The 20,179-nt window shown below is 43.2% G+C and overlaps 1 protein-coding gene and 1 long non-coding RNA gene across 2 annotated transcripts in view; one reads left to right on the forward strand and one right to left on the reverse strand.

The window, feature by feature from the left end:
* LOC309352547 overlaps positions 1–17,717 on the forward strand; it is an 18,605-nt gene extending 888 nt beyond the window's left edge. Inside the window, exons 2-3 of the long non-coding RNA XR_014161359.1 lie at positions 4,522–5,285; positions 17,707–17,717. This is a non-coding gene — a long non-coding RNA (uncharacterized lncRNA). The remainder of the gene's footprint in view (positions 1–4,521; positions 5,286–17,706) is intronic.
* SLC35D2 (solute carrier family 35 member D2) overlaps positions 7,469–20,179 on the reverse strand; it is a 26,209-nt gene continuing 13,498 nt past the window's right edge. The window contains exons 6-12 of the mRNA XM_081881074.1: positions 18,823–18,891; positions 16,871–16,973; positions 14,406–14,498; positions 13,396–13,463; positions 10,466–10,544; positions 8,112–8,194; positions 7,469–8,012 (exon numbers count right to left, since the gene is read on the reverse strand). Of these exons, the coding sequence (XP_081737200.1) occupies positions 7,910–8,012; positions 8,112–8,194; positions 10,466–10,544; positions 13,396–13,463; positions 14,406–14,498; positions 16,871–16,973; positions 18,823–18,891 (598 nt within the window). The 3' untranslated portion in view covers positions 7,469–7,909. The remainder of the gene's footprint in view (positions 8,013–8,111; positions 8,195–10,465; positions 10,545–13,395; positions 13,464–14,405; positions 14,499–16,870; positions 16,974–18,822; positions 18,892–20,179) is intronic.

Consider the following 20,179-nt stretch of genomic DNA (forward strand, 5'->3'; position numbering starts at 1 on the left):
TAGTATAAATGACCTTTGACCTGTGAAAGTTGGGCTCAGGTGATGAAACTGTGTCTGGGTACCACTTTAGATTGGAGGTATGAAGAGTCCCATACGTTGGTGCTGACCTTTAAAGCCCTAAAAGGCTTTAAAAAAAATAAAAATTAAAATGTGTCCACAAGCCCAGAAAGGTTGGTGGTATCTGCCTTAAGTGAATTCAACTTTCCTTTTTACATTACAGTGGTGCCTCGCAAGACGAAATTAATCCGTTCCGTGAGGCTCTTCATATAGCGGTTTTTTCGTCTTGCGAAGCAAGCCCATTGACAGCTTAGCGGATTAGTGCTATTAGCGGTTTAGCGGCTTTTAGCGATCAGCTGTTAAGCGGCTTATCAGCGGATCAGCTGATAAGCGGCTTAGCAGCTTAGGAAAAGGGGGGGAGGGGAAAAAACCCACAGGAACTCGCAAGACATTTTCGTCTTGCGAAGCAAGCCCATAGGGAAATTCGTTTTGCGAAGCGCCTCCAAAACGGAAAACCCTTTTGTCTAGCGGGTTTTCCATCTTGCGAGGCGTTCGTCTTGCGGGGCACCACTGTATAATCCTGCATTTAATAAATTCTTCTTCTTTTTAGATGCCAGGCTTTTAGAAGCTGGTGGGTTAAGTAATTTTAATGATGTTGTTACTTATGGAATTTAGGGAAATTATTTTAATGTTTCTGTTTATTGTATACAGTACTATGTTTTTATATTACCCTAGATTTGTAAACCACCCTGTGACCATTTTTGGTGATATATAGATTCCCCAATAAATAAAGATGCCATAGCTCTTTAGAAATTGTATGAATTTTTAATTATTGTTCTCAGCAGTTGACTGGTCACATGGAACTTTAGGTCAGATATACAAAATATTAAGAGAATTGTTATAAAGCAAGATGGCAAGCAGATTTGTCTATTCAAATACTGACAGACAAATGGTATTTGATTTGGAAACTCTTAAAGGAACGTTCTGTACGGATTTGACAGGATGGTACCTGACTCCTGCCAGGTTGAGTAAAATATTTTTGAGGGCCAGTGGCCCATGATGGAGATGTGGAATTTCTGATGTAAACATGTTTCATGTCATGTGGGCATACAAATTTGGGAATTTGTGCCGACAGAAATAACAAGCATCCTGGGCTATCATTTCCCAAAAGATCCTGTTGTAATTATAATTGGACAGAGTAAGGATATTAAAGCAGAAGAGGATTGGGAAATGACTTTCAGCTATTAATAGCGGCCAAAGCAGTCATGTGTCAGAGACAGAAAACTCCCATATTATCATCTCTAGATGCCTCGGGAGCTAAAGTTTGGGAAGCTGCTTAAATGATGAAATTTGCTAACTTCTAGGAAAGGGCAGACAAGGCAGTTGGAAAGGGGAGACAAAAAGACAGCGAATTCATTGCAAAAAGGATTTTATTTATTTTTAATTAAGTACAAGATGAAAGAATCCCCATTTTTTATTTTGAGACATATAAAAGGTCATAGTACAATGTGGTAAAATATAGGCAACTTCGTTCTTATAAGAGTGGTCTATAAATTTTAAGTAACAGAAATATCAATGTAGCAACCCTTTTCTTGAGGTTTTCTGTACCAGTGCACCATATTCTCTACAAACTAAGATGAAGTATTTGGTTGCTTCCATAAATTTATATGTGTATATAATCATTCTATCTATGGATTTATTTGTAATTATTTTGCAAAAATTTAAAGGGAAAGAACCCAAAATAATAATAGTGTCCAGGATCTTTCACACTATACTTGTCCTGGCTAATGTAAGATTCCTCCCCAGTTAATACTGGGGCTCTTTTCATCAGATCATTCTGAATATGGCATCTCTGTTGAACATACAGAGTCGTGAAAGTGTACTCAGCTTTTAACAAGTTTTGACTCATTGGGCAGGGAGGGAGCAGCAGCTGTGGTCTTCAAAAGTTGTTGGGCTAGACCTGTCATCACCCCTGGCCATTGGACATGTTCCCTAAAGCTGATGGGAATTGGAAAGTAATATATACAGAAGGCCACAGGCGCCTAACTTTAAGGATCACACAATCAGGCTGGGAGAAAACAAACAGGTCTCCACACTGATGTTTTAGAACAGGCATAGGCAAACTCAGCCCTCCAGATGTTTTGAGACTAAAATTCCCATCATCCCTGACCACTGGTCCTGTTAGCTAGGGATGATGGGAGTTGTAGTCCCAAAACATCTGGAGGACCGAGTTTGCCTATGCCTGTTTTAGAACCTGGCCTGGATAGAAAAATCTAAAGCCCGGGCTGGGTCAAAGTGAAGCTGTAGCTTTGCCCAAGTGGATTTTTCTGAACCTCGGAAGAAACGTGGTCTGGGTGTTTGTTTCCTATTCTTGATATCTCCTGCCCTGCACAGAGTTCCAGAAACCAGCTCTGATCTGTGATGGAAGATTGATGGTCTCTTACATGCCCAGATGCTCCTCATCTAGCATGGGTGAATCAAACCCAGAAGTGACCAGACCAACAGCCATTTAAGCCTGGAGAAGCTACAGGCCAGCTCTGCCCCTTCCATTGCAAGGTTATGAATGCTCTGCCTACATGTTTATGCTCTTTGGCTGTCCATTGCTTTTTCCTCAAGTGATCCAGCAGCAAAAGGGAAAACTACCTATCTGTGACTGTACAGGAAATGATTATGCAAACAGGTTTGGATATTGCTGAAGAAAACAGTTTCATGGAGAGAATTAAATGACTAATAAAAATGAACTCTCGTACTCAAGTATACTGGCTTGGGTCAAAAGATGCCATTGCCTAAGAGGAAATGAATAAAGGGGCTCCCTGATGTTGTCTATTTCCCAACTCCCACTGAAGTCGGCACCAAATTCTATGACATTCCATATAGTCCCTGTGGCATTTGCCTCCTAGGATGGGTCATAAGGAAAGGGTTAAAATAGGTGTGATATGATTGGCCAGTGAGAATGCAAGGGAGGAATAAAAGTTAGAGTGGGAGGTTTTGAAAGTCAGCTGAGAGTTTATTTGAGTTCAGTTCAGTTGAGGTTTGGGAGTTCAGTTGAGTTGAGGTTTGGGAGTTGAAGAAGGAAGAGGGAGGTTTAGGTGTGGGTTGGTAAAGTTGTATTGTGAGAGAGTGAGAGGAATTGTTAGGTGGAGTCAGATAGATAGTTGGGAATAATCAGTTTGGAGTTGTAGGAACTAAGAATAAGAAACTGACAAGAGAAAAATTAACTGAAACCATAAGCTTGTTCCTGCATTTAAAAATAAACTTGATCATTTTTTTATGTTAACAACTGACTAGACTCCGTGTGTCCCCGTGAGATACAGGGTGGTGGCAGCAGAAAAAGCAATCGCAGTGGTGACACAGGGTCAATAGACCGCCAAACGTGCAGGGGCCCTGTGTGTGTGATCACCACAGTCCCCTAACCAGAGAGGCTCTTCAGTGGGTCCAAGAGGGTGTAGCAGACAGGTGGGAAGTAGGGAAGGGATCCCATATCACTCATATCTCCACTGGGAGAATCACACAAGGAGTGTTGGGGCAATAAGAGAGAAATCCTCAATGCAAACATATTGAACACTTAAGCCTGTCCTTCAGGCACAGCAGTTTTGGGGCATCAGATCTGTTCGTTCAGAGTGTGCAAGCCTCACACAGTTCACTGCACCAGGTAGAGAATGGAACCATACATGCCCCCAAACCTGAAAGGGATTCTCATGGCACCATCGTAGGTTATGCAATCAGCAAAGGACATTTCTTTCCTTTATTTGACAGTGGCATCACAGAACTGACTGGAGCCATAGGGCATATACTCCAACCACTTTTCATGAGATAGGATATTTTGTATGCAAGAAACAGTTGAGAGAGTTGGGCTTCTTAATATATTAAGAAGCCTGATACCGGGAGGGATGGAAGTCAATAGGTGCGTAGAAGAACAATTCAAATATTTAAAGATATAAAGATATAAATGAGAAGACAAAGAAACGTAACGGAAATTGATATTATTTACATGTTATGTTTAGATATTTATTTAGTTTTTTTATGTGTTTTGGTGTTTTTTGCAACTGTTGTAACTGTTGATTTGTTTTTCTTTTTGGTGATTCAAGTGAAAAATAATAAAAAGAATTTAAAAAAAAAAGTTGAGAGAGTTGGGAATGTTTAGCCTGGAAAAGAGGAGACTGAGAAGAGATATGGTAGCCATCTTCAAATATCTAAAGAGCTTGCTTTCTTTTGCTCCGGAGACTAGGACCCAAACCAATGCCTTCAAGTTACAAGGAAGGAGATTCCAACTAAATATCAGGAAGAACTTTCTGGCAGTAAGAGCTGTTTGACAGTGGAACAAACTTCACTGAGAGGTGGTGGACTCTCCTTCCTTGAAGGTTTTTAAGCAGAGGTTGGATGGCCAGCTTAGTTTATAAACCTGCATTTAAGGATCCCTTCAAACTCTATGATTCTATGATAGTTCAGTATTGACTGTTTTGACTGTCAGCAGTTTCTTCAGGGCCTCCCAGCCCTCTTGCATTCATTTTTTTTCTTTTTTAGCTGAAACATCCTTCATACAGACCACATACTCTACCACAAAGCTGCAGGTCCCATTTTATGTATTGTAACATGTGTGAAATGTGGAATTGGTTACATGAATGATATATAACTGATACAGTAATTTGAATTTTAAAAATTTCTTCTTAGATTTTTCGTTTCATATTCATTCATATATAGCATAACGTAAATCTTATTCCTTTTCATCATCATCATCATCATTATTATTATAGAAAAGCCATAGAGGGAATTGACAGTTTAATTATAGATATGAACAAGTTATAAACAGAACAGATACTATTTTCATGACTTACAAGAAGGTATCCCATTACAAGATAGCTGAGTGCTTTCATATTTAGGGATATTTCCATTTCAAGATTTATGTCTGACTATCATCAATCACCACATAATTATCTCCTTTGGCAACTTGCCGACAAAATACATTCAATCCGCCATGTTCCTCTCCCTGAATTTCTGGATATTTCCATTTCTCTAGAACAGGCATAGGCAAACTCGGCCCTCCAGATGTTTGGGGAGTACAACTCCCATCATCCCTGACCACTGGTCCTGTTAGCTAGGGATGATGGGAGCTGTAGTCCCAAAACATCTGGAAGGCTGAGTTTACCCATGCCTGCTCTAGAACATATGTGCCACAATATTCATGTACTTAATCAGAAGTACTTACAGCATCTCCTTTCAATGCATTTGCACTGTGAAGACTGGCTAGCAAAAGAGACCCAAAACCTGATTGTCTCAGATATACAGTGGTGCCCTGCAAGACGAATGCCTCGCAAGACGAAAAACCCGCTAGACGAAAGGGTTTTCCGTTTTGGAGGTGCTTCGCAAAACAAATTTCCTATGGGCTTGCTTCGCAAGACGAAAATGTCTTGCAAGTTCCTGCGGGGTTTTTTCCCTCCCCCCCCCTTTCTAAGCCGCTAAGCCGCTTATCTGCTTATCCGCTAAGCCGATAAGCCGCTAAAAGCCGCTAAACCGCTAATAGCGCTAATCCGCTAAGCCATCAATGGGCTTGCTTCACAAGACGAAAAAACCGCTAGACGAAGAGAATTGTGGAACGGATTCTTTTCGTCTTGCGAGGCACCACTGTATTAATGAAAACCATTCTAGTACCTCTTGCTTCCTTAAACTGCAACCTATTTAAAGCTCCCAATTTAGGGTTTTTATGGGTGGGGAAAGGTAGCTGAATGAAATATTAAGAACATTTCCCCAAAATTTCTCCAAATGGTAAAGGAATATTAGAATCTCCTCCCTACTTGTGTCATTTGCTGGTGGTGTTCTGGGCAGAATCCTGAGGGTCAGACAGAGACCTGGAGGGGCCACATTTGACTCCACTTGGCCTGAGGATCCCAGCTCCTGCCAGGGAAATTTAAGCAAAAGCCAAGTGACTTGATCTGAGGTATTAAGCAGCAAACGGCAAGCAGCCAATATCTGTACCTGTGTTATTATTTTATGCCACTAGCTATGAACGTTCTGTACCCCAGTCTCCCATCTAAAACATTGCTGTACTAAAGGTGAAAAATGTCTGAGAAAGGAATTTTAAGAAACTTTGCCCTGCACTGTAGCTTGCCTAATACTTCAACCTCCATTGGCTTTCTCCCAATTAACCCAATTAGCCCAATTAACCTGGAACAGCCCGACCATGGCAGCATAGCAAGAGATGACGGAGGCAGGTTTGGATCTGGCTGAAGACAATTGTCGCACTGGGAGAATTAAACAAACAGAACCAGCACAGTAAGAAGGAAAGCCCTTAATAAAAACACTCCGGCTTGAACCCAAAGATTGTGTTGTGCCATTTTAGAGGGTTCCTTGACCCTCGTGGGCTGTCATAGGCTCAGCTGGAAGTGGGAGAGGGAAAACCCTAATTCCATGAGCAGAACTCCATTCAGAGAAATTTGGGTCCATGCCAGTGAACATCAACCTGCTACTCATCCTTAAGGCACAGAATGTATTTGGTATCGGATGTGCCCATGCCCTGCATGGCATATTTGGCATCCAGCGAGATCATTCAGTGCAATCAATCCCCAGACTGCCCAATGTATCTGGAGGTTGCAGATCACACTGGACACCTATGCTCCCACAAAACTGGTGGGGGACATTCACAAGATCACATTAATCTCTGCAATTGAATGGCTAGTTTCTGGATAGCACAGGAGTTGCCTTTGCAAATGACATATTTCTTGCCCTTTCGTCTCCAGCATCCTAGAGCTGGGGGGAGCCAAGGAGACATCTAAGTCCAGGGGTCAGCAAACTTTTTCAACAGGGGGCCGGTCCACTGTCTCTCAGACCTTGTGGGGGGCTGGACTATATTTTGAAAAAAATAATGAACAAATTCCTATGCCCCACAAATAACCAAGAGATGCATTTTAAATAAAAGGACACAATCTACTCATGTAAAAACACACTGATTCCCAGACTGTACGCAGGCTGGATCTGGCCCCCGGCCTTAGTTTGCCTACCCATGTCTAAGTCTATCCTTCAACCAGTACAATGTAGCCCAGATCTCTAAAGCTCTGAACTGAGGCAGCTAGATGTCGGCATGATAGATGTGTGCTGTCGAGTTCTTAACCGAAGTCCACACATGTGTGGCTGTTAAAAAGGTAAAGGTACCCCTGCCCGTACAGGCCAGTCGTGTCCAACTCTAGGGTTGTGTGCCCATCTCACTTAAGAGGCCGGGGGCCAGCGCTGTCCGGAGACACTTCCGGGTCACGTGGCCAGCGTGACGAAGCTGCTCTGGCGAGCCGGCACCAGCACAGCACACGGAAACGCCGTTTACCTTCCCGCTATAAAGCGGTACCTATTTATCTACTTGCACTTGGGGGTGCTTTCGAACTGCTAGGTGGGCAGGAGCTGGGACCGAAAGACGGGAGCTCACCCCGTCGCGGGGATTCAAACCACCGACCATGCGATCGGCAAGTCGTAGGCAATGAGGTTTTACCCACAGCGCCACCCGTGTCCCGTGTGGCTGTTAGCACAACAATATTTTGCAGTCTGTATCTTCTGGTCAATCCTTTTCAAAATGTAAGCAAGGAGTCTACCCATAGCTACAGGCAGTCTGGGAGAAAAGGCGATTCAACACGCTCGACAGAATAAACATGGAGGAAGGACCCCTGGATTTGACCCAGTGCAAAGATTTCCAGTGGAAGGAGCAAATTCCCAAACCCTGCCACCCATCCATCTATTGCAATTAGTCTTACTACATAAATAATGATCAAACATGCCTGCGGCTGGCTGTTTTCCAAGATCATGCCTTGTCTCACAAGGATGCCCTGGACTGCAATGCGAGATGAGGTAGAACGTCCCCTCCATAGCCACTTCTGTGTTGAACTTCCACAGGAGCCTGCATCCTCCCAGCTTCTCTTGCCTTTTGTTTCTGCTAGCTCTTGGCATCTGGCAATGCTTTTTCTTCATCTGTGGAGATCTTAGGAGTGTCGTTTCCCCGTATGGTTAGAAACGAGTATCTCAGTCCTCCTGCCATGCTGAAGGGGGAAAGCAGAGAACACACACACACATGGTCAGAAAGCCATGTCTCCTGTCCTCCATGTGAACTGGACATGCAATTCAAAACCCCCACTCACCAGATATTGAGCCCTATGAAGTTCAGCACGGAAAAGATATAGTCTCCACCAATTAGCATTCCAATGTAAGCGATGGACACATTCTGAAAATAATAAAGAGGCATGCTTTAACTTATTAACCAGTGAAGGCGGTGAAGGTCCTGTGTGAGTGTCTGGAGGCGGTTGGAAGATGGATGGCAGCTAACAGATTGAGGTTGAATCCTGACAAGACAGAAGTACTGTTTTTGGGGGACAGGGGGCTGGCTGGTGTGGAGGACTGCCTGGTCCTGAATGGGGTAACTGTGCCCCTGAAGGACCAGGAGCGCAGCCTGGGAGTCATTCTGGACTCACAGCTGTCCATGGAGGCGCAGGTCAGTTCTGTGTCCAGGGCAGCTGTTTACCACCTCCATCTGGTACACAGGCTGAGACCCTACCTGCCCGCAGACTGTCTCACCAGAGTGGTGCATGCTCTAGTTATCTCTCACTTGGACTACTGCAATACGCTTTATGTGGGGCTACCTTTGAAGGTGACTCAGAAACTGCAATTAATTCAGAATGTGGCAGCTAGACTGGTGACTGGGAGTGGCTGCCGAGACCATATAACACCGGTCCTGAAAGATCTTCATTGGCTCCCAGTATGTTTCCAAGCACAATTCAAAGTGTTGGCGCTGACCTTTAAAGCCCTAAATGGCCTCAGTCCTGTATACCTGAAGGAGCATCTCCACCCCCATCGTTCAGCCCGGAAACTGAGGTCCAGCGCCAAGGGCCTTCTGGTGGTTCCCTCGCTGTGAGGTTACAGGGAACCAGGCAGAGGGCCTTCTCTGTAGTGGCACCTACCCTGTGGAACGCCCTCCCACCAGATGTCAAAGCAATAAACAACTATTTTACTTTTAAAAGACAACTGTTTGAGGGACGTTTTTAATGTCTGACGCTGTATTGTTTTTAATATTCGGTTGGAAGCTGCCCAGAGTGGCTGGGGAAACCCAGCCAGATGGGTAGGGTATAAATAAATTATTATTATAATAATTATTACAATTATATTCTCCTAGTATCACTGTGCTGTAAGGCATACTTGTTCCCAAGAATTACAAGCAGTTAAGAAAATATTCTGATCTAATGTTGATGAACTGAAACTAACATGTACTTTTGGGTTGTCAGTAATGGCCACTACAGTGGTACCTCAGGTTACATATGCTTCAGGTTACAGACGCCGCTAACCCAGGAATAGTGCTTCAGGTTAAGAACTTTGCTTCAGGATGAGAACAGAAATTGTGCTCCGGCGGCACGGCGGCAGCAGGAGGCCCCATTAGCTAAAGTGTTGCCTCAGGTTAAGAACAGTTTCAGGTTAAGAACAGACCTCTGGAACAAATTAAGTACTTAACCCGAGGTACCACTGTATGTCTCAATAAAACTTCAAAATAATAATAATATGTGGGATCCATGGCAGCAGAAGAAAAAGATTCCCCCATGCTGTTCTGTTTTTTAATGCACACAGCAATCTCCCTTCATTTGAAACATTGTGTTGCCCTCCTGGGGAAACAAGAGATATTCGTTCAGTGAGTAACATCTCATCAGGCTATGAACTGCACAGAATGCAGATAAGAAGTATTTGGCCTTCATGATGGCACTGTCCACATCCTTTAGAATCCTAGGAATGTCCACAGTATTTATAAGCCCCCAGTTCTCATGATAAAGGGTTTTTTTTTTTTTAAGGGCAATTAATGAATACCTCTTTGTTCACCTCTCAGGGTTTGCTTTTCTTCCCCAAAATAAATAAACCTTTATCATATTTCTAAATTTTGATTTTCAAAAATAACAATACCAAAAATAGAAGAGAGGCGAAGAAAGCAAAAATGGTAAGAAGTGCCGCAGTACAATGTCAATAGAGCATAGCAACACATAGTACAGATAAGTACAGACATATTAGAGTCCTAATATGGTTTCCCCTTAAGAAATCATGTCTGGAAAAATCCTAAGCATTAATTCCACACCCCCCCTTTCCAATTTATTCCCTGTATAAGATTACTCAGACCAGACCCAGTCTTCATACGTCTTGTACTGTCTCCTATTGTATAGAAACTTGACCTCTTAGGTGTTTGTCTTACTGGTCCAAGATGCCTGTTTGCCTATCATGATAATATAGGCTCAGGAACGATTCGTCTCTGCCATTTTACAAGCTAACCAAAATAAAATTCACGCGCCCACAAAAAGAATCGTCTGTGGCGTATCCCGTCGAATCCATTTCTCTTTAGCAAACGGACTGTCACTCAAACAAATTAAGTTTCCCTATCGGAAGACGAAAATGAAATCTGAATGGATTCCATAGCTAGTTCTGATGCTGTCACTCATCAACAGGTCCTGTTGGTTTCGCTTACCTTTATAGCACCAACCACTGTGGTTGTGAGGGCAGAATTATAATGGCTGCAGAGGACTGTAGAATACATCAGAAGGAACCTAAAGTAATAATAATAAAAAAGTATCTTGATCCTGTGCTCCTTTTCCCAGAAGCAAGCATGCACAGGACTGCAAACTTATGATACCATCATTTCACTGCTCCTCTTAAACAGGGCTGTATATATTTTTAACACCTCAAGCATGATCTAAAAGAAGTTGAGCTGGAAGACTTATGTATAAGATAATTAAATAAAAACCTGGGCTTGTGTGGACTTCACCACCCATGTTTGACTATACAATTTTCACATCCTTCCATGTGGGCCAGAGTGGATAAAAATAAATGATTTTTTTAAAAAATAATTTTAAAAATCGGATTTTTTTTTATTTAAATACATTTTTTTTTATTAAAATCCATTTTTAAAAAACAATATATATTGGATTTTCAAAATAAAATGCTTTTGGAGGAAAAATCTTACTAAAGATAGTTTTCTATTTCAGTTACGTTATGGTCCAAAGGCTATTCAAGAGGAAATAAGAATTTGTTTTAAGTTTCTCATGTGTGCTAAAACTCAATCTAAGTTTTCTTTTTTTAAAAAACTGTTTAACTACATCAGTTAACAAACATGGATACATATGCAGTAATGTTTTCGTTTTAGTTAAATAAATTGTTTAAATTGTTCTTAAAGAAATGATTGTTTTTCTCCTTCCAATAAAGTACAGCAGAAAAGTTGTACAGATATAAACATTTAACTTATTAAACCTCACAGTTTAATAAGTTAACAGTTAACTTATTAAACCCCTGAAAATTTATTATGCCAAAAATGAAACCTTCATCTGGTTGTAAATATTAAGATTATACCAGTAAGAATGAGTCTTTCTGTAAAAAAAAATGATGTAAATCAAGCCTTAATGACTTGTGATTTAAATTGTGATTTAAATCAATTTGTTTTAAATCAAATCCACCCTGATGTGGGCTATCCAAAACTGCCACACAACTTGCTGTCAGAGACTTGACTGAAGGGGACGAGATTGAGGAGGAATGGTGGAAATGCCTGCCCCCTTTCTCCGGAAACTTCCAGACAATAGGAAGGCAGTACAGTAATACCTTAGTTCTGGAACGCCTTGCAACTCGAACGCTTTGGCTCCCGAACGACGCAAACCTGGAAGTGAGTGTTCCAGTTTGCAAACATTTTTTGGAAGCCGAATTTCTGACGCGGCTTCTGATTGAGTGCGAGAAGCTCCTGCAGCCAATCGGAAGCTGCGCCTTGGTTTTCGAACTTTTTTGGAAGTCGAACGGGCTTCTGGAACGGATTCCGTTCGAGAACCAAGGTACGACTGTATTGAATTAGAGCGGCGGTTTGAGGAAGGTCACAGCTCAGAGACAGGCGAACAGAAGAGCTGGGAGGTGTTGGGAGAAGAGGAAGGGGAGACAGAGTCAGAGCAGCCTGCTGACACGTTATAACTGGAGAGTATTTCTGACCCCTCTTCTCCCAGTACAAGAGCAAAGGACTCAAGAGACAATTAGCCCTTGTCGGCCACCCTAAGGGAAAGTGCTGTTGCTAGGAAAGGACGGGGAAGGAGCTCAGTTGGAGCAACGCCATTCATGGGAGACAGACTGCATTCTTTTGTCTGGTTGTGATGATTGAATAAACTCATTAGTCAGAACTCTTCATTGTTTTCTTTGCTTCTTGCTGCCACTGAGGGAGGGATAGAATTCCCAGAAGCCTGACGCTTGCTCAGTCAGAGACAAATGAAATAAGGGCCGCTGCTCTGCATCATATGATCACAGAGTCATAAAACTGTTAAGTTGGCAGGGGACCCCAAGATCATCTAGTCCCATGTAGAAATCGCAGCTAAAGGATCCCTGATAGATAACCACCCAAACTCCAACCAAGAGTCCACCACCTTCACAACCTTCCTTGTGCTTCAGAACACATGGTTCTGAATTTCCTGGCATTGCCCTAAAGATGGGGAATTAAAACCCTATTTGAACCTGTCAGGGGTTCAGGAGCAGAGACACAGGAGATGGAGCAAATGGAGAGTGAGGAGGAGGAATCCGAGGGGGGTGTAGGCAGTGACAGTGGTCAGAGAGATTCCACGAGTCTCTCCAGCGAATCGGAAGATTCACAGAGAGGAGCGCTGATGGCCAGGGCAAGGGGGGTGCCAAGGGGGAAACCCCAGAAGGAAGGGGCCAGCGGGGACTCCCTGAGCAGCAGTTGGAAATCAGGACCAGCTTCCCCACCAGAGCGCAGTGGGGGGGAGGAGTCCCAGGCATCGGGACCAGTGTTCTCACCACCAGAGAGAGGAGATGAGTCAGGATTGACCACGCCTCCATCGGAGAGCGGGGAAACGGTCAAGGGGAAAGTCACCGGCTGGGCGCGCGCGCCAAGTTCAAATGTACAGGCAAGCGGCACAGCAGGTAGCCCGGATAGGGAGCCAGGTCCTAAAGCCCGCCGGAAGGAAGGGCAAGACTCAGGGGGGTCAGCGTCAGAAGAGTCCAGGAAGGAGGAAACCCCAGGGGGCAGAAGGACCCAGAGGAGGAAGGAACAGCGCAGGAGGTGGAGCCGGGCTAGGATCTTAAACTGGTGCGGAAGGGGTAGTGACTCAGAGGGGACTTCGCCGATCTAGAACCAAGACGTAGGGCTGCACGCTCTGGGGTTTGAAATGGAAACTAAACTTCAATAAAGACTTTTGTACATTACATCAACCGGGCGTTGGTCCTCTGTGAGCTGGGACCTAGAGGCAGCTCTGACAGAACCAATCGGGTTTCTGATCTTTCTAGGTTTTTGCTGTAGTTATTAGCTGTTATCCCAACCTGCTGACTATATAAAGGTCAAGAGCAGATTTACCGGATGAAAAACAAAACAAAACAAAAAACCCAGTCAGCGATTACTTGTCAAAGACGCCTTACCCCAGTACACAGGAAAGAAGAAATTGAAAGATAAATAAAACATTTGTCCACTCCTTGAAGTTGGTGGCCTATAAAAATAAAGAAGGACATGTTTTAGGTATGTTTTATTGAAAATAGATATTCTAATAACCCAGTTAAATAAACAGAAAGATGACAAGGCTGATATATCTGATGCTTGAGAATTGCACCAAGGTGTCTCCTCTGAATTTAACCGCCAGCATTCTTTGAATATCACTTGCAATCAAGATGGATCTAAAGACCTATTCCTTAAGACCCCCCCCAAAAAGGTTAGATATGTGCTGTTTTCATGTCAGTTTCAACCCCAGACATGCATTTAGAATGTACAGAGAAGATAAAACAAAGGAAATTTAAGTTGCGCCCCATGTTTACTTGCGATCTCTCTAATTTCTCAAACCTGTTGCACCAAGTTTGCATAATGAGGACTTGTTTGCTGTTGGCCGCTCTGCAGTTGGGGAACTCCCTTGTAAATTTGAATCAATTCTTTCCATTTACATTTGGCTTTAATGGCCATTTTCAGGAAGACTTTGATTCTGCAAGATTCAAAGGATTAACCCCTTCTTCTTCTTCTTCTTCTTCTTCTTCTTCTTCTTCTTTCAAAAAGTGTTGCTACCCAACCCCTGAAACCATCTGCATAAAACATTTCCCTAGTTAAAACACACTTGTTCTCAATTGGGCAGAAAGACTGTTAATTTACATTTTTTTGTTGCAAATTGTTATTTGCAATCATGCTTCTAATTTCCAGTGGTTATAGTCCCTCTTCATTGTCAGAATTATGCCTGCCTTGATGAATTTTAGGGAACCGTTCCATAATGCTGACCTTGGGCTTTGTTGACCAGCTGCACATGGTCATTGGAAACCCTCTCTTCCTGGATTTTTTACTCAAAACTTCCCTAAGTTATCTTCTTTCCATGAGCTGAAGAGAACAGAAATGAGGATTCAAGTCAATGGATGTATTACAATGACTTAAGTGGTTTGCAAGCACAGCTTACCTGTTGGAAGTCTCCACTGAAGAAGCTTATGAGAACTGTAGGAATTACCATAAAACAGGCATTATAAAAAATGACTCCATATTTTCCCAGCTCCTGTATAAAACAGACACACCTGTTTGACAAGCTAGTTAAAGATCACTTAACAGCCACGGGTGGGGGTTTGTATTTAAAGATCTAATGGTACTCTAGCAAGAAAGCAATTCATCCATTTAATATATGCTTGCAGTTTCTGTAATATATGCTTCTGTAACAAGAGGTTTCTTACTAAATAATCAACTCAGTGAAGTCCCGCCTATGAAATGCTTGTGTAGGCCTGGTTAAAACTGACCAAAATTGGAGTAGACACTCACTCAAACATCTTACCATCTTTTGTTTATTTATATACCACTTTATTGTAAAAGACCTCAAAGAGAATCACACACACACACACACACACACACACCTCTCATATTGGTAAAAACAATTAAAACAATGATTTAAAACCTTCAAAAAAATTAAACCCTGCAATAAACTAAAAAATGCATTCCAGGCATCTAGGCAAGTTTGTCTAAACAAAATGTTTTTGCAGACGTCAAAACGCTGCTTGCCTAATATCAATAAAATATTGATTTTTTGGCAAACACTGAACAGGGATTATGTGGCACCTATCATAGGAAAAGGGACGTGGGTGGCACTGTGGTCTAAACCACAGAGCCTAGGGCTTGCCAATCAGAAGGTCGGCGGTTTGAATCTTCACAATGGGGTGAGCTCCCATTTCTCGGTCCCAGCTCCTGCCAACCTAGCAGTTCAAAAGCACGTCAAAGTGCAAGTAGATAAATAGGTACTGCTCTGACGAGAAGGTAAACGGCATTTCCGTACGCTGCTCTCGTTCGCCAGAAGCGGCTTAGTCATACTGGCCACATGACCCGGAAAAACTGTCTGCGGACAAACGCCGGCTCCATTGGCCAGTAAAGTGAAATGAGCACCACAACCCCAGAGTTGTCCGCGACTAGACCTAACTGACAGGGGACCCTTTACCTTTATCATAGGAAAAGTTCTGCAGATAGAAGCAGTCAAGTGGGACTATATGGAGTAAAACATTATGTCAGGTAAACTGGTCCCAAGTTGCTAAGTGCTCTGTATACTAATAGTAACGTTTTGAACCTGGCCTGGTAGCAAATAATCAAATCAGTGCAGGTCTCTGAGCACAAGTGTGATATGGCGAGAAGGTCTCACTCCTGCCAACAATCGTGCTTTGTCTAGCCGGTGCTCTGTCTATCATATATGATGTGAACTTCCTTTCTACCCTCCCTCCCCTAAAACAAGCTGAACCCAGCAAAGGTGGGGACAGCAAATGGCTAAGATAGCAAACACAGAAGTAGATTTCCTAGGAAGCAGAAGATCAATATTTGAGAAGTAGGCGGGAGGATGGAAGAGAAGTATGTTACAAGCAGGTGGGGAAGAAACTCTCAGACTGCCAGTAAAAGCCCATTTACATGCTACTATGCTCTGCTCATTTTTTCTCATGAAGAAACATGACCTGAATTTTACTATCTAGTGGTTATGTGCCTGTTCTAACCATCTCCAAACTGCAACACACCAGGGCTGTTAAAAATCTTCCCAAAGTGAGTTCAGCAAGGATTCAAGGAATAACATTCTAAAATGTTATTGCATAGCTGCCATACACCGTGCATTTTTTTTTAATCCAGAAAGATCTCGTAACAGTTATGTGAAGATCTCTTGAATTAGTCTAATGAAGGATACAGGAAATTGGTGTAGTGGTTAAGAGCGGTGGACTCGTAATCTGGTGAACTGGGTTTGATTCCCTGCTCCTCCACATGCAGCTGCTGGGTGACCTTGGGCCAGTCACACTTCTCTGAAGTCTCTCAGCCCCACTCACCTCACAGAGTGTTTGTTGTTGGGGAGGAAGGGAAAGGAGATTGTTGGCCGCTTTGAGACTCCTTCGGGTAGTGATAAAGCGGGATATCAAATCCAAATCCATGTAAAGGCAAGAGAAGCTAATGATATAACTGAATTTTGCTGATAGTTGAATCATGGGCTGGTCAACCTAGCAGCAACTCCTTGGGCCCCATGCAGCCCAGCTTTCCCAATACTTTAGCCCAGATTTACAAAGCTGCCTGTGTCTATGTTTGCATAAAGATCAGTTTCCTTCTTGATCTAGCAGCTAGCCAATCTTAGATTTCCTTTTCTGAGATGTTTCTGGCTTCTTAGAAAGATGACACATGCTTTTAGAATCATGACATCAGTCTGAAGGCCAAAGCTGGAAAACCATTAACTAAATACCTAAATATTTAACTCCCGTACTGTCAACCTCATAGAAGGGACAGTATGTACAAAATTGAAGTTGACTTTCACAATCTTACTCAAGTCCTAATTAAGGCTGTCTATGAACATATTCATAAATTCTTAGAACAAAGATGATCATTCCTTGGTTTTCCGCAGAAATGAAATCCCCACATAGTTACCTTGGGGTCAATTTTTTGTTTTGTGTAAACACCGTTTGCTGCTGTGAAGACATCATTCAGCAACACAGAGGCATAGCCTTCCATGCTGAAAGCTAGATCTGATCTGGAAGAGAGAATATAGAGATGAAGGCATTTAAAAGGCATCCTTTGAACAGTGTTGTGCGTTGCTGGCTTCCCAAACCAGTTCCATATTATAAAACCTGATGACACTAACAGCACGTTCAGAAGTCCGTAGCAGTAAAGACAACAGCAAATGAAACGAAACAGCTGGACAGTTCCAGATAGCATTTCACTCAGAAATCGCTCCGATTCATTCCTGGCAACTTCTCTAATGGTGACTTAGCTGATCTATGCAACCAAGAGCCAAAATCAGACTAATTCTCAAAAGAGATGGGCAGGAAATAGCCATGAGTGGACTTTTAACAGGTGTTACAGCTAAATATACCCTGTTCACTTCGACAGAGCTTGTGCTGTGCAAACCTCTCAAACAAGTTGGTAGCAGTTTATTGGTGGGTCATGACTAGGGTTTGAATCTTCCCTTAGGTCTGAGACCATTTCCCCACCTATATAACTATTGCAGACTCATAGAATTGTTGTGTTGGAAGGGACCACAACTATCATCTAGTCCAGGGTTTCCCAAACTTGGGTCTCCAGCTGTTTTTTGGACTACAATTCCCATCACCCCTGACTACTGGTCCTGCTAACTAGGGATGATGGGAGTTGAAGTCCAAAAGCAACTGGTGCCCCAAGTTTTGAAAACCCTGTTCTAGTTCAACTCCCTGCGATGCAGAAATCTTTTGCTCAGTGTGGTACCTTCCTTTTTTGTGGTGATACAGGAAAACCATTCACCTACTGTAAAAAGGTAAAGGTAAAGGTACCCCGGACCATTAGGTCCAGTCACAGACGACTCTAGGGTTGTGCACTCATCTCGCTCTATAGGCCAAGGGAGCCGGCGTTTGTCCGCAGACAGCTTCCGGGTCATGTGGCCAGCATGACTAAGCCGCTTCTGGCAAACCAGAGCAGCGCATGGAAACGCCATTTACCTTCCCGCCGGAGCGGTACCTATTTATCTACTTGCACTTTGATGTGCTTTCGAACTGCTAGGTGGGCAAGAACAGGGACCGAGCAACGGGAGCTTACCCCGTCGCGGGGATTCAAACCACTGACCTTCCCATCGGCAAGCCCAAATCTCAGTGGTTTAGACCACAGCACCACCCGTGTCACCTACTGTGTCTTGGGGCAATTCCCAGCAGAAGTACAAGGTTAGTAAATGAGAGTGAAGTGAAGAAATGACTTTGCTTAGGAGAGCAAGCACTTTTTATGTTGAGCAGAAACACGAAATGCAGTACTGACTCAGCTGAAGCTAGTTTTTAAGGGATAACAACAGCCCATCTTTTGGAACTGAAGAGAGATTTAGTTGTAGTTTTTATATGGTATGGAAAAGGCAGTGTGCTGTCAAAGGAGAGGAAATCAGTGGACCAGTGCTGAGAGTCGCTGAGGCATGTGCAGATCAGCGCATTGCTCTGCTGTCTCCAGCACCAATCATCAGGGAAACAGAGGCGGTTTTAGGGCGGCACAACTGGTGCGGCCGCACGGGGCTCCGTGCTGCGGAGGGCAACACAACAGCACTGCACAACTGAGAACGAGAGTTGGAGGTGTGCCAAATTTTAGGGCTGCTGAAATTTGAGAGCCCAATGTCCGCCACTGAGGGCAGCAGGGTAGGGAAAGAACCAGCTGGAAATGGTGACTGCAGGCCACATGGACATCAGCCAAATGGTCGCATGTGGCTCGTACATTATGTGATGTAAAAAAGGACTACGGAATAAAAGCATTTTGCACCAGCCATCTCCTGCACTAATTCTTCTGACAGTTCCTGACGAAATGGTTTCATTCTCGTGGTACACTCAAGAAACAACGATCCAACACAGAAGGAAAGGACTTTAAAATCTTACCCTGCTGCTATGAAAGCTCCAAGGATGATTGCGAACACACTAATTACAATGCTCAGTGAATAGCGCTTCCTGTAAAGAGAAACCGTATGGTTGATCCCATTCAGTTTATAATTAGGATGAACACTAATCAAACTAAACACTTATCTGAACCAGCATTATGCATCTCAGAAAGTGGTTTGTGATACAGCAGAATGAAACAAAAGAATTAGGCTTATTTCTTTTAATCATACAGCACCTGGAGGCTGACAAGATTCCAATTTCCCCCCATTCTAAAATATTTTGAAGCTTCCTTTAAAAAGGGTTGTAGATCCCAGATTCAATCCCTGGGATCTTCAGGAAGAGCTGGCCAACATTACCACCTGAAACCCTGGATGACACAGCAAAAAATGCTGAGCTAGATAGAGTAATGGTCTGGCTCAGTAAAAGGCCTATGCTCCCATTCTGTCTTACAAATAGGTCAGTCAAAGCCAGGGATCATTTGTGATGCCTTTCCAGGGATTTGTTTCTGATGCACATGCTCCAATGGCTTAGTGGAGTTCGCAGGGGATAGCTCAAAGAAGAGGGAAACTCCAGCCATGGAAAGGGGTAATGAAGTATCTCACACAAACAAAATCAAATGCATCTCCAGACAGAGTCATCTGTATCTTACAATGCAAATCTGAGACAGGTTTACTCACAATTTTGTCCCGTGGTACAGTCTCAGACAATTGTGTATAGGACTGCATACTTAATGATTCAGTGACGAGACAGTTACAGTAAGACATGGGTAAGCAAACTAAGGGCAGGGGGCTGGATCCGGCCCAATCGCCTTCTAAATCCGGCCTGCGGACGGTCCGGGAATCAGCGAGTTTTTACATGAGTCGAATGTGTGCTTTTACTTAAAATGCATCTCTGGGTTATTTGTGAGGCCTGCCTGGTGTTTTTACATAAGTCAAATGTGTCCTTTTATTTAAAATGCATCTCTGGGTTATTTGTGGGGCATAGGAATTTGTTCATTTTTTCCCTTCAAAATATAGTCGTCCCCCCCAAGGTCTGAGGGACAGTGGACCAGCCCCCTGCTGAAAAAGTTTGCTGACCCCTGCAGTAAGACAAGAGTATATGTAAACTCCTGAAAATACTCTCTGCAAATTGCTAACTGGTTTTACGATGAACTTCTTGCAATGCACTGGGCTTCTTGCAAAAGCTCAGTGCTAACTTTGAGTTGGGATTACATCCTCCCTCTCCGCTATGAAAGCATTTGGGAACTCCCATAATAAATCCCAATAATCTACATTCCAAACTTGTACATGATTCATCTGATTTTGGCAAGAATGCAGAGCCTTGCAGCTCTAACATCTTGCTTATGGCGGTGTCTGAC

Source organism: Podarcis erhardii, assembly GCF_964252035.2.
Source record: "Podarcis erhardii genome assembly, chromosome: 11".
NCBI classification, from domain to species: domain Eukaryota; kingdom Metazoa; phylum Chordata; class Lepidosauria; order Squamata; family Lacertidae; genus Podarcis; species Podarcis erhardii.